Source organism: Helicoverpa armigera, chromosome 7 (assembly GCF_030705265.1).
Source record: "Helicoverpa armigera isolate CAAS_96S chromosome 7, ASM3070526v1, whole genome shotgun sequence".
NCBI lineage: Eukaryota > Metazoa > Arthropoda > Insecta > Lepidoptera > Noctuidae > Helicoverpa > Helicoverpa armigera.
This window is the reverse complement of record NC_087126.1, coordinates 1,688,165-1,701,396: the sequence shown is the minus strand read 5'-3', so window position 1 is coordinate 1,701,396 and position 13,232 is coordinate 1,688,165. Positions and strand designations below refer to the sequence as shown.

At 36.8% G+C, this 13,232-nt stretch overlaps 1 protein-coding gene and 1 long non-coding RNA gene across 2 annotated transcripts in view; one reads left to right on the top strand and one right to left on the bottom strand.

Annotated features, from left to right (window-relative positions):
- The window catches only part of LOC110376090 (exostosin-2), a 37,525-nt gene that overhangs the window by 5,316 nt on the left and 18,977 nt on the right, over nucleotides 1–13,232 (top strand). The window contains exons 3-4 of the mRNA XM_021334444.3: nucleotides 6,277–6,460; nucleotides 11,041–11,200. Coding sequence (XP_021190119.2) covers nucleotides 6,277–6,460; nucleotides 11,041–11,200 — 344 coding nt within the window. The remainder of the gene's footprint in view (nucleotides 1–6,276; nucleotides 6,461–11,040; nucleotides 11,201–13,232) is intronic.
- LOC135117180 (uncharacterized) lies at nucleotides 2,316–2,998 on the bottom strand. Its single transcript, XR_010276681.1, has 2 exons — nucleotides 2,804–2,998; nucleotides 2,316–2,542 (listed from the first exon to the last, which is right to left on the bottom strand). It is a non-coding gene; the product is annotated as an uncharacterized LOC135117180 (long non-coding RNA).

Here is a 13,232-nt window from a genome sequence, read left to right as displayed (position 1 = left end):
GATATTTCCTAAGTTTTTACATCTTTTTAAATTCTTTTTTCTTTATTGACTAGCCGACATCATAGTTTATCAATTAAAATTATCAAACATAACAAAAATGTAATAAAACATTTATTAGAAAAAAAAGAAAATAAAAATTCAAAGAAAATAACGCCTTTTTTTCAGTTTTTTCAAAATAACTCCAATAATGCCCCCTTAATATCACTTTCTTTTAATTTATTAATAAACTACATGATATTTCCTACAATAGCTCAGAACAATGTTTGCTGCTATTTCAAACAAATGCAAAAATACAGTCAGTTGAAATTTGAAAAAAAAAAGAGCAAAGCCTGTTATTAACAGGCCTGATAATATTTTTTTTTTAATGTTTTTTTTTCAAAAATGTAAAAGAAATTATCCTTAATTTTGTACAAATATTCAAAAAATTTCGGGCGGTCACTTATCCCCGGGACACATTGTATTTTTTGCTACATTTGACTTATAAAAGGTAACAGCGTGGATTTGAGCCATGAAGTTATGAAAGCAACGTTTGTATAATATTGCGCGAGTGAAGCGAGCGCGAAATTTTTTGAGCCTACGACACAATAATAAGTGACTAAGTAAATTGTAAAGCCACGAACTTTTTTAAATTATTTGTTTGAAGACTCACGAATTAAACAGGGAATCTATACTAATATTATAAAGCTGAAGAGTTTGTTTGTTTGTATGAACGCGCTAATCTCAGGAACTACTGGTCCGATTTGAAAATTTATTTCAGTGTTAGATAGCCCATTTATCGAGGAAGGCTATAGGCTTTTTATCCCGGTACGGGAAGTAGTTCCCACGGGATGCGGGTGAAACCGCTGGCAGAAGCTAGTGTACAAATAAAAAGAAACCGTGATAAGAGCGAGTGCCATTTGCGTTCGTTGATTCGGTACGTCAATAAAAATAATAAACAATCAGAAAAATAGCACATACATTGTCATTTAGCCGCGAGCGTAGCGAGCGAGAATTTTTTCACTTATTTAGAGGATGTTAAAAGTGAAAAATAATCAAAATGATCGATCAATCAAACAAAGCGAAGGCGACTTTTTTGTCTGTATCATGATACAATGTGGAACTTCCTTATTATAAAGGGGCGTCCCGTGGCGCCCCTGAGACCGAGGCGCCCTGGTATTCGCACACCCTGCACCATAGCTTAAGACGGCCCTGAAGACTCACAAATTAATGAAACTGGGAATTATGTACAATAAAAAGAAAACGTGATTAGAGCGAGTGCCATTTGTGTTCGTTGATTCGGTGCGTCAATAAAAATGATAAACTATCAGACAAACTATACATCCACTGTCATTTAGTCGCGAGCGTAGCGAGCGAGAATTTTTTCACTTATTTGGAGGATGTTAAAAGTGAAAAATAATCAAAATGATCAATTAAACAAAGCGAAGGCGACTTTTTTAGAAACTTTGCTTGTCAGTATCATGATACAATGGAATTTCCTTATCAAACGGGTGTAATTTTTTCGAAATTTCCTGGTGGTGGGGCGCCCCTGAGACATACACACCCTGCACCATAGGTTAAGACGGCCCTGTAGGTTACTATTATGGTAATCTGTGATGTGTGATGTAGGATTTAAAATCAGGCAGCCGCCTGATTTTGCCGCCCCCTGAATTTGCCGCCCGGGGCATGGGCCCCGGCTTGCCCCCCCCTAGATCCGGGGCTGGTCAGGTTTCAGAAGAAACATAATTTTTCCGCCGCGGTTAGTCGAAAATACAGCTATAGTATTTTTATAAACCTTTTGCAATAAGTGGTTTCGTTCCGTTCAACTCCATAAGCCATCCATCATCGTTCTAGATCGGAAGACAGTTGCCACGGAACATTGGCTTTTAAAAACTTCGATCGGACTATTTTTCGGATGCGCTTGCAATATGTGGCTTAAGTTTGGAGTTTTGGATACAGATTTGTTTCGACTTCGTTTGTTCCTATTTGCTCGTCCGGAGACGCGAGTTGGGTTGTTGTTCAAAATTGTCCTTCTGATTCTATTTCCATTTAATTTTGATCCGCGATCTCTATGGAGGTTACATGCAGGTATCAGTAGGGTAGACTGGGTACAGTTGTGCCAATTTTCGTTTGATCACCAATAATTTTGTTATTTTACTAATTAGCTCCCAGAAAAGGAACTTGTATCGCAATTTGGACATTTGTGTACGTAAAAACACTAATATATTGTTCCTTAATACAATGTATTACTCATAAGATCAATTTAAAAAAAAATGGGAAAGTGTCACAACCGGCCACATACCAAGGGCGGTTGGGACACGCATAAACATATATCAAAATGGTCTATAATATCTTTTATTGTAGAAATGTTTAACCTAATAAGCTTACAAACATAGTTTTAACAATCAACAAAACAACATTTACTCTGTTAAAACTTGTAGCTGTAGAAAGGCTTGTAGCTTGTGCTACACTTACGAAATCCCTTGTTTCGCTTCTTCATCGGCATCTTTATATTTTTTTACATCATACTGCTCTCTCCGGTCTTCCACAAACGTATTCTGGACATCTAAAAGCAAAAAATAATAATATGAGATTTTTATATGTATAGATATTCGTCACAACCGTACCCAAAAAAATTGTCACAATCGTACTCAACGCATCATTTTGAAAACAAAAATTCGCCATGATTTTGCCAAATACTTTACGTAAAAAGAAATCACTTGTAATTAAATATTAATGTCCAACTTTTAAAGAAAAAAATAACAAGATAATCTATCTGTTTAAAAATAACAGAAATTAGGAAAAGAAATCGAACAAAAATACTTACTTTTGATTGTTGAAAAGCAATGTGGGCTCCTGCTTACGTCAACGTCCTGCGCCGGCTAACGCAATATTGGGGAACGTGTTTAGGCTTGTGAGCCACGTCTTTCTCCCTCACACCCCTCCCCCGTATTACGTATAGTTTCGTTACAATTGCGACTGTCACTACCGTACCCTGGCACAACCGTACCCAGTTTACCCTAGGCCCCGTTAAAACCTGTTTCTGATGAGCCTCATTGGAATTATATTAAACAGGTCAATGCATGTTGAGTTAGGTCTCTCAAGAGGTTGACTGGACAAATAATTGACGAATTTTAATTTAGCAGCATTTAGGACAGGGCCTTTTGAGCTTTTGGCTTAAAAAAAACAATATCACGTTAGTTGCCAAAGTACTTAAATGAAATTCTTATTACCCCCAATGTTTTATTGAAAAAGAAAAGCGTTACTATAAGCTTTTATCTGCTTACGTCTTTTCCACGTAAACAGGTTTACACGTAATGTGTTTTTGTGACACAACAAAATACAGATAACGACACTTACAGCGGCTGTCTATCTTTGAGGGAATCCTCCGAATCGGATCACTTCTTCCAGATAATATTCCTTACAAACACTAGGCGATTCATGAAAAAGATAAAGAGAAAAAAACGGAAATAACCAGCATCTAACTTCTTCATGTGTGAATTCGAATGCATTCCATAAAACACGGATATGCCGGAAACATGCAGGACTCAGTCTGGAAAACCGGATGAGGACAAATTACACACCGAACGTTGGGTTGGTCGAAATTTCTAAAGCCTCACTTCGAAATGAGCTGCCAGTTTGCCTCCCTATATCGAGCAAATAATTTTTTACTAGCCATTTAACTTTAAGCGGGAAAAGTTGTTTAATTGCTTTAAACGTTAACTTACAGTAAAAACAATTGAATAAAAGCTTAGCGGCTTAATTGTGTTATTCGTAGCGGGAAAACGCGTTATACTACGTTTTCAAACTTGGGATTAAAGCCAATTATGTCAGAAGTAATGTAATTATGGTGTTTCCATTTGTTCGGTTTTTAGACGAAGAAATGACGAATAATTAGCCGAATTAAGTTGCTTCAGTTAGTTAGCTATTGTGCTTAAATAGCCGTAAAAAGTTTCCCCTATACATTATAGCCGATAGCAATTTTCCTCTGCTATAATCGATATTTAGTGGTTTTGAAAGATGTCGATCGTGATAAAATTTCAAGCTCCAGATACAGTTTCTGACCTAGATTTCATATCAGACAAGTATGAAACTTAATTAATTCTACGCGATCTAACTACTCGTAAAAGCTGGTTGGAACTGCATTCCGTGACCAAACAAGGAATGCAATGCAAGGATCACAAGTGGAATTGATCCTCTCAGTTCTTAGAGATGCGTCACGGCTCGGACTTTAAACGAATAGATAAAATGGACTCACGAGATGTTTCTATCTTAAGACTTCCTTCCTCTTTGCGGAAAATACTAGGTTTACGTCTCTGGTTATTTATTTATCGTTTTGTCAACTTTCGAAAATGCCCCAACCTGACGTTCTGATGTAGTTAGAAGTTTGAATCAAACAAAGGAGCGTGACACACAGATATTTGTTTCGAGTACGTGTTTGCTAAGAGACCCCGAAACGGCTTTGATACAGAATAAAATGAGCTCTCCGATACACATCTTTATTTGCAAACAAGTACCACACTGAAAATGTAATGCAAAAATGTATAAGTTCAAACAGAAAACGTTGCAATAAGTAATATCTCGTTCGGTCTCATATGGCAGTGTTTTATTAAAACATGTGGACTATCTACGTCTGTATGTATCTACAGGCTACACCTGTAGTGTTGCCAGATGTGCCCACTTCCGCGGGATGTCACGATTTTCTATGATTCAACACCATTCAATGTTATGTCAAAGGATTTCTTTTGCATAATATTCCCATCGCAGCAAATGGGCGTCACGTGTAAAATATGTTTTCTCTAACGTATTTTCGAAGTTTTAGGCCGTGGGTTTTATTAGCATAAGAAATGCTCCCAATAAATTGGGTCAAAAGGTACGACATACCCTTGATGCTCTCCTTGTCCTCTTAGCGGCTACGTCACGTATCGGAAATCAGTCAAAGAGCCGACGTACGCCGATGTGTCTAAATATATGCCCACCTTCGTCACAAGAGAACCTCTTTCAAGAAAAAAACCGCGGTCTTTTAATTTTCTAAATAGCTTTTTGCTTGTTTAAAACTTTGCTACTCGTTTCTTGAATAATGTAACGAAGCCGAGTGGAGACGTCGAGATTCAAGCTTTTATCGCAATGACTTACACTCGAATAAGGAAAAATCCTTAACGAGACAAAGCTTATTTTGCAAAGGAATATAACAGGCGTTGCTGTGCCTATTGTCTTCTTTATTATTCTTTACAAATATGTACCCCGAGTGAGATATACTTATCTTCGAGTTGAAGAATTACGTGGTTTGTTCGGTTTTAAACTAAGGACAGAGATTAGACGTATATTTTAAAACCGATCTTTTGTTCCTTATTATGCTTAAAGCCAGACTGATATATAAACCACTTTCCAGGCTAGGTAGCGATCCTAAAGTGTGTTACTATCACACATTTAAGTCTTTATTACGACAACGATCGATCTTCGCTCGAGCCATTTAGTCCCGGGAGCTTCTAGATAAACATCATATAAACAAACTCACAATCCTCTTTACAATATTGGCAATAGATACTATGGGACATCCAGCGAGTTAGTTCAGGGGCATAGCCGTTTGTATGTCGTGTACTAAGCTCCTTTATCCTCTACGATCCTGTATTGCGTCGGCCTCACGTTCACGTAATACCGACCTATCTATAGTTACATACTCTCAGGGACCTCACAGAATAGCTCACATTATTAGCCATCACTAGCCCCATCATCTGGTGTGAGCGACAGCGCAATTTCCTCGTTTTTATTCAGGCTCGTACACCGGTTTCATTTCGTACGCAGTTCCGTGCTTTCAGTTATTCATTTTGACGTAGGTTGCGATTAAAAATCGCTATGAAATTCCAATTTTCATGTGAGCATTGAAATGTCGAAATAGGAATAGTCCATTTGTAGGCTGAATTTGGGATTAGACTCATTTTACAGAGAGAAGCGAGCCTTGGCTTATTACGGATTGAACATGTATGATAGAATATTTGCTTGCCATAGATCTTTTCACAATGGCTCTTTGTTATAAATAAATAATTTTATTACTCGTCTCTCGTTTATTCGATCCTTTTCGGCGATCCGGGGTATCCGATCAAGTGCGAAATTAGAAGTCAGTATAACATTGTAATGTATTAGTTTTTTTGCGGATTCGGTGTATTGATTTTCTGATTCATGTCTTTTGAAGAAGGCTTTATTCACTCAAATCTTCTGTAGCTTCAGGGTTGCGAGGGCATTTGGGGGTTAGAGTGGGTTAGTTTTCCCAGCTGAACTCATGCTTTTTTTTCCTCGCAGTACGGTCCAGTGAACCCCCTGTTCCTGCCGGTGACGGCTTCCAAAGCGGCTGGCTTCACCGCGGTCATACTGACGTACGACCGGGTTGATAGCCTGTTTGCCCTGGTGTCCAAACTGGTGCGGACGCCGAGCCTTGCCAAGATACTCGTCGTGTGGAATAACCAGAAGAAGGCGCCGCCTCCTTGTAAGTACTTACATTTAGTATTTTTTTTGGAATTTTGAATAGATGTGGCTCGAAAGACCGAGGTATACTTAGGGGGAGATGTAAAAATCCCTTCATTTGTTTTTGTTCTGGGAACAAGTCTACAAGTAAAGCTAAACAACAATTTGTTGGACATGTCAGGTCATCAAATTGACCAACATGATGCGACATTTAATCGAATATTTTAAACCAGACGTCATTTATCAAAGAGCTGACAGCAAACAATGATTAAACCATAAATCAGATCATCAGTGCTGCTAATTATGAAATCGTGTTAATCGACTTGTTCGAGTCTAAGACCTGTGTTCATATATGTTTGAATAAATATAGATCTTATTTCAGTAGCTATAGAGCTTATTTTGAGTTGTTGTTTGATGTAAACGAGCCTAAATTGTGAATACTAAACTAGTCACGACGGATATAAAATGTTCGTCGGCGTCGTCAGTGTTTCCGTCAATCCTGAGCGTGATTTACTTCATTTAGCTCAGTTTTAACTTTACGGCTGTTGTTTACGGTGTCATTCAAAGTTTTTAGGTGTTATTCGTAGTATAGTAAAGCTTTGCTTTATTGCTGTTCTTCATAATGATATTTGTGGGGCACACGCGATGTGTCCAATTTGGACTTACCTACATAGACTTTGCAAAGGACTGATTAGCAAATCTTTAGGGTCAAACTTTATAACTTCTTCGCTTAACTTTATATGACTTTCGTAACTTACAAAAGGTTAAATTACGCGTTCTCTTACAAAAAACTCTGAGACACTTTTGAAAAAATCCACAGAGAAAAATGCTAATATGCACGCTTTGGGATTTTGATATAATTTGAAGCAGCTAATAGTGATTGTGGCCGTGCATAATGCCAAAACTATATGATTTGTATTTAACAATCAGCAAAGAAATTATCATTTACCGGCCTATGAGTAGCTAATGTGGATATGTATAACCCACTTTTGCTATATTTTCACTATACGAAGACTAGCGAAACATAGCATTTTTTCCGTTTTCATGGACGCGACGCGCATTATTTTTACATTGTTTATAATTAATGGTTGTGTGAATGTGCGTCATCGTGTCTGACAGTATAATTGTGGGTCTATCTTTGATTTACGATTACATGATCGTTGATTGTCATGCGATCTATTAGATTTGCAATGACTGGGAACTTACGAATACAGCATAGATGTTCCTGACTGATGTTTTTTGGATACGAGATCATTTAAAGGTTTTTCGGATTTATGGGATTATGAGTTTAAATGTACTTGACTATTAGGTTTAAATTGTACTTTAAAGTATTTTTTTCTTTAGCATACTCATATTTTAGTTCGAAAATCACTCATACGTGCCGATTACATTTCAACGTTCGTGCTAAACGCAGTTACCGAGTAATTTTATTCAGTTACATTTTACTGCCATTATGGGCAGTGCCTATAAAGAAACTCGTCTTGAATCGCTCATTAGGAAGTGCGTCCCAACCATGTTTAGGCCAATTTATACTTTTATAAGGAAAGATAGCTGTACCTATAGGTAGGCTATAGCCGTGGTTATCACTCGCATCAAAAAAGAAACGGTAACGCCTAACACTCTTGTAATGTTTATCTTTTTAACTTCACCAGTCTCAGATGGACTTTTATCTAAATCGGTTATGTCGTTTTATCGTTAGACCGTAACTAAGAAAGCCGGGACTGGCCTGATTAAGTTATTGTGATGGCACTCATTATCATAACCAAGTTGCTCCGTTTTAAAACCTTGACCTCCACGCTTCGATATCTCCGTATTTTAATTAAAAACCACTCAACTTGATATTTAAATTTATGCGTTAGGTTATTTATGTTTTTATTTATAAAAACATAAACACCCAATGTATTAAAATACATTATACATATTTTATAATCCCTGAGAGATTTCGGCTTTATTTAATCTCGAAAATACAGAATTTACCTGGGTCAGCAATGTCCATTTTTGGCAATGCGGGTCACACTAGCATCCCTCCCTGAAAACTGAAACATCACGTTGTCATAACGAAACACGTCACGTAAACAAGTTCCGTCCGTTAATTTTCATATAACATTTGTGCTGACCTCTGAAACGGTTTCCTTAGCTTTGATGTTGTTATAGAATTTATTTATAACTCTGTGTGTCAAATAAATGTCCCCAAATCACCTGTATTTGTTCACATCGATAAATTATTCATAATCATATACTTCATATTAAAACCACTTCACACCTGCTTGACTGCGAAACATGTTTCATTTCTCAGCGCTTGTAAACGACCTCTAATTCTTCCGGCTTTTAATCGCCAAGTATTCTTGAAAAACCAAGAAAGTAATAGCTTAATCGTTTCACTATTAATCCCACCTTAATTGTTCAGCATTTTTACTACAACTTAATTGTTCTAGCATTTAATTTTAGCGTGTATGCAAATTTAGGACTAGTTCACGCAAAAATAAGCACTAGTTTTGTATGTGTGCGAGTAAGAGTTATTACCTATTGTGTTCTAGTTTCTAAGAACGTTCTCCACTTAGTCGTAACTTAATCATAATCCTTGATAAAACGGCTAATGAACCCATAATGACTTTCGTAACTATCTTGCACTTAAGGGTCAAAATAAGGGCGATAAGTTTAGGCAGGTCATTCTAGAATGTTACTCAAGTATAGATCTTATCTCATGCATAGAATTGGAACCGTTTGATAGGTATAATTTGAAGCAGTGTTCGAATTAGATTGTGTAATACAACCTACAACAACAAGAAGCGATTTTCTGCAGAATCGCTCTTAAGCACCTTGCTTCACAATCGCATCATCGTGGTTCAGAAAAGCGATGAAATCGTTAATTCTCAAAGTATCGAGCACACTTTGGCTCTAAGGAGTAGTAACGTGTGCATGTGAGGTCTTAAATTTGCTCCAGTAGACAGATAAAGAGGATCCACCGGGAATTGTGGAGAGTTTGTTCGATATTATAATAGCATAATATACGAAGTAGATACGAAGAAGATATTGTATCTGCACTATAATAGAGGTCGTCCTCTAGCCTTTGGAGAGCGCCAATCCCTTAACAGCAAACCCTTAGGTAAAAGGTAGGAAAACGCTTGTAAAACCTCGCCTTTATTAAGTTTTTTATATTCACCTCTCGAGGGACTTCGCAAGAAATATAAAAAGGAAAATTCCCTTTAGAATTCACCTTTACTGGATATTCAGAATTCCATAGAAACACCTCAACTGTTAAATTAGTTAAACAGGTGCAAATAAAAACTAATTGAATATGTACACGTGCAAATTAGTAGATAAACCAGATATCAATACGCATGCAGTGAAACAAAGCATTGACGGCAAAAATATGATGCAACCAACTTTCAATCTTATTTAGACGGAATAAAGTCAATTTTAACCGGTTTTGTACATGCAGAATCTTTAGCATTTGACGCATGATGGACTTTGAACTTAATTCTAATGGAAAAGGGGTACATTTGCGCTGTGCGTAATACAATATTTGCATCATTTGGCTTATGCCTGCCAATAATATGTAAATCGGATCTGTTTTTTTCGCTAATATGGAAATTTTCTTCTACAATATTACGGGTGTTTAGTAATTAATGTAATTATAATGATAAACAGGCGTTGTTTTTCGTCTGAATTTTTCTTTTTCAAAGTTGGGAAACATAACTTTATTGCGTTGAATTTCTGCGCCATAAAATGAGCTGTTTCTACCGTTCGATTTGAACAAGCTATTGGATGTAAGAAATAAATCGGGTCCGATTTATTATCTGTATTGGAAAGGTCTGTATGTTGTTGTCGTCTAAAATGGGAAGAGTTATTGGTGTTGTACATGACCAGTTCGCGACAAATCAACGTCCATTGCAGGATTACCTATTACGCTGACCGATTGCTGGAATAAAAAACAATATCGACCTCTTTATAATCTCTCAATGCCTCTTCCTATATAAAGAAATTGGTCTCCCGAATGTCTTAGAAGTTTGGTTTTTCTGGATGTTTTCCTTCTCCATTATTCGTCAAATATACATAGTATCGAATATAAGGCAGAAAGCTTTCATTGGTACCAAGTTTAAAGGGTGCATAATCTAACTTGGAGACCTCCTCAGAATTCCGAGCCATAAAAAAGACCCACTTGAAAGTTACATGTTTAAAATGTAGAAGTTTAGATTTGCTCAGATGGTTTCTTTCTTCAAAAGGCCAAACGTTGCCCTACATTGTGACGGCGTATTACAAAGTTGGAACAAAACTGTTTACCTATTCTGTTTCATTGAAATAACTATTTTGTTCCATGATATTTCAACATAATGAAGATAAGACCCATTTTGAATTTATCTATTTCTAACATTTCTTATATACCAATGAGTTTTCCAAACCACATGCTAGAAATAAGACAATTAATGCCTTTAGATAATTAGGCTTTCCTAAAATGCTGAATTTGACCGTGGTTGTAGTTATTAATTTTCACCTATTTATTTCTCAAATAAGTGAAAAATCGAATGTCTTTCCAGTTCAATGTCCATTTACATCGTAATATCTATGTTACCCGACACTAACTTTGACGTTTGTCCACAGCTTCAGAATGGCCAGTTATAAACAAGCCGTTGAAAGTGATTCGAACCAAAGAGAACAAGCTATCCAACAGGTTCTTCCCGTACGACGAGATTGAGACTGAGTGTCAGCTGACCATTGATGATGATATCCTCATGCTGACACCTGATGAACTGGAGTTTGGGTGAGTGGTATAATCCTGTTCGATTTTAGATCTTATGCCGTTTGTTATAAGGTGCAGTATGACTCGTGGAACTGAGAAAATATAGATGGTTGTTTTTCTAGAGTACATACTATAAACGAGTAATCAACGTCTTTGTGTTCTTTCTTCCCTTTGATCTAGATTCTTCCTCATTCAAAAAAAATCTTAATTCATGGATTCAATTACAGTCTAGGCCCGTTCTCCTACAAGTTTACCATCACCGTTTCCAAGCAGTTGGTTATAAAACAAATTGCACAAAGTAATGCGCCTGGTTTAGAACCCACTAACGACGACTCTTAAGCCTGCGGTGTTGCCAGTGCGCTATAAAACTTAGGCCGGTCTTAGTAAAGTGCTCTTGTTTGTACGAATGTTCCCTTAATGTCTTCTAATTAATATGGCCGTCATTTTTGCTTTTAGGTTTTTCAAGGTTAATTTTGTAGGAATATTTTTCTCTGATTTTTGGGTTTAAATTGTTTAGTGACTGTCGTTTAGCCTTATTTGAAAAGTAACCTTCAATTTCGAACAACTGCGTATTATTTTGTTAAATGGATGTTTTTTTAATCATAGGCTCGATGTAAGTACGGAGTTCAAGGTCGATGAAAGTAGTGATTATGTTATGATAGTGCGGGACAAAATCCCACCCTCAAAATTGAACAAATGAAATACGCTCAGCAGACGACACGGCCAGTGGCGTAACAAAATATTAGGTTAAAAAATATTTTAAAATATTCTCAAAGCTACCAGCATTAATATCGTCACGACCGTCGATTATGCAGGAAAAAACGTCTCACCTAAATACGTAAGTGCTTGAACACTACACGTCTACATACATAGCACTCGTGTGCCATGAGCCGACAAAGCGAAGCGCTCATTTTGTTAATTACTCTGTATGAACAAGAAACTGCAAAAATATATTCTCTTCTCCACCGAAAATTTCCAACATTTTCCCGCTCTTAAGGATCCACAATTCGCAATTTCGTTCCGCAAAATTTCTTTTCACCGAAGGTCGTATGCCACTCAACAAATAAACATATTCCGAACGTTATAAGATTCGAGAAAAAAACGCGTTATTTGTTTTCAGGATCTTACCCCACATACGTTTCTTGTAAGGGACTTGCAAAAATTAAATTCGCTTGAGGCTACGAGACTTCAAAAGGCAGTGCAGATTATATAATGTATAATACTTGACTTTTCATGTTTGCCGCTGGGCTGTAGGCACATGTAGCTGTGTTTGCACAGAATTCCACGTGGAGGCTCTGGTTATTTTGATAAAGTCTTACTGGTAATACATGATGAATGATATTTGTTGATCTGTTAAAGCTACATGAAACCCTTTGCTCTTCAAATACTGAAGAAACTCACATTCTAAGACCCCTTAGGCTCTAAAGCTAAGTTGAACTTCGATTTGGGAAAATTCAATACTTTTTCTTGGAAACTTGCTATGTAACTTTGCTGAAGTTGCTGAGGTTTGGTACTCGTTAGTGTAACGAGATGCATTTTGCCTCCGGAAACCAATTAGGAAAGCATGCGTACAGATAAAAGCAGGTTAACAGGTTCACAGTTGAGGAGACTTTCAGACTTACGATGCTTGGGATGGCAGTTACGAGGTTTCTGCGGAAAAGTTAGGCAATGTAACTTGGTTCTACAGATCCTATTTCTTTCTGATGGAGTTTTATTTTATTAATGATTTAAAGATACAAGAATAAGATAGAAAATATACAACTATAAGGTAGAACCTTGCCACCAAGCCTTGAGATCAGAGTTAAACAAAGTACATAAATTGATAGACCAGTAGGTACAAAAAAAACACGCTGCACAACTTTTTATTCAAAAATACTTTTTGTTGTAGGTATTGCTAGAATTTAATGGACCTTAAAAACGTATTCTACCTAAAAAAACAATCACCATTTCAACATAATAATCTGTGTCACTATTAACAAAGACTATAAACTGTGTACGGCCAGTACATTTTATTCCACTTTGAACTCAGTTTATTCGAGGCCAGCCTTTGAAA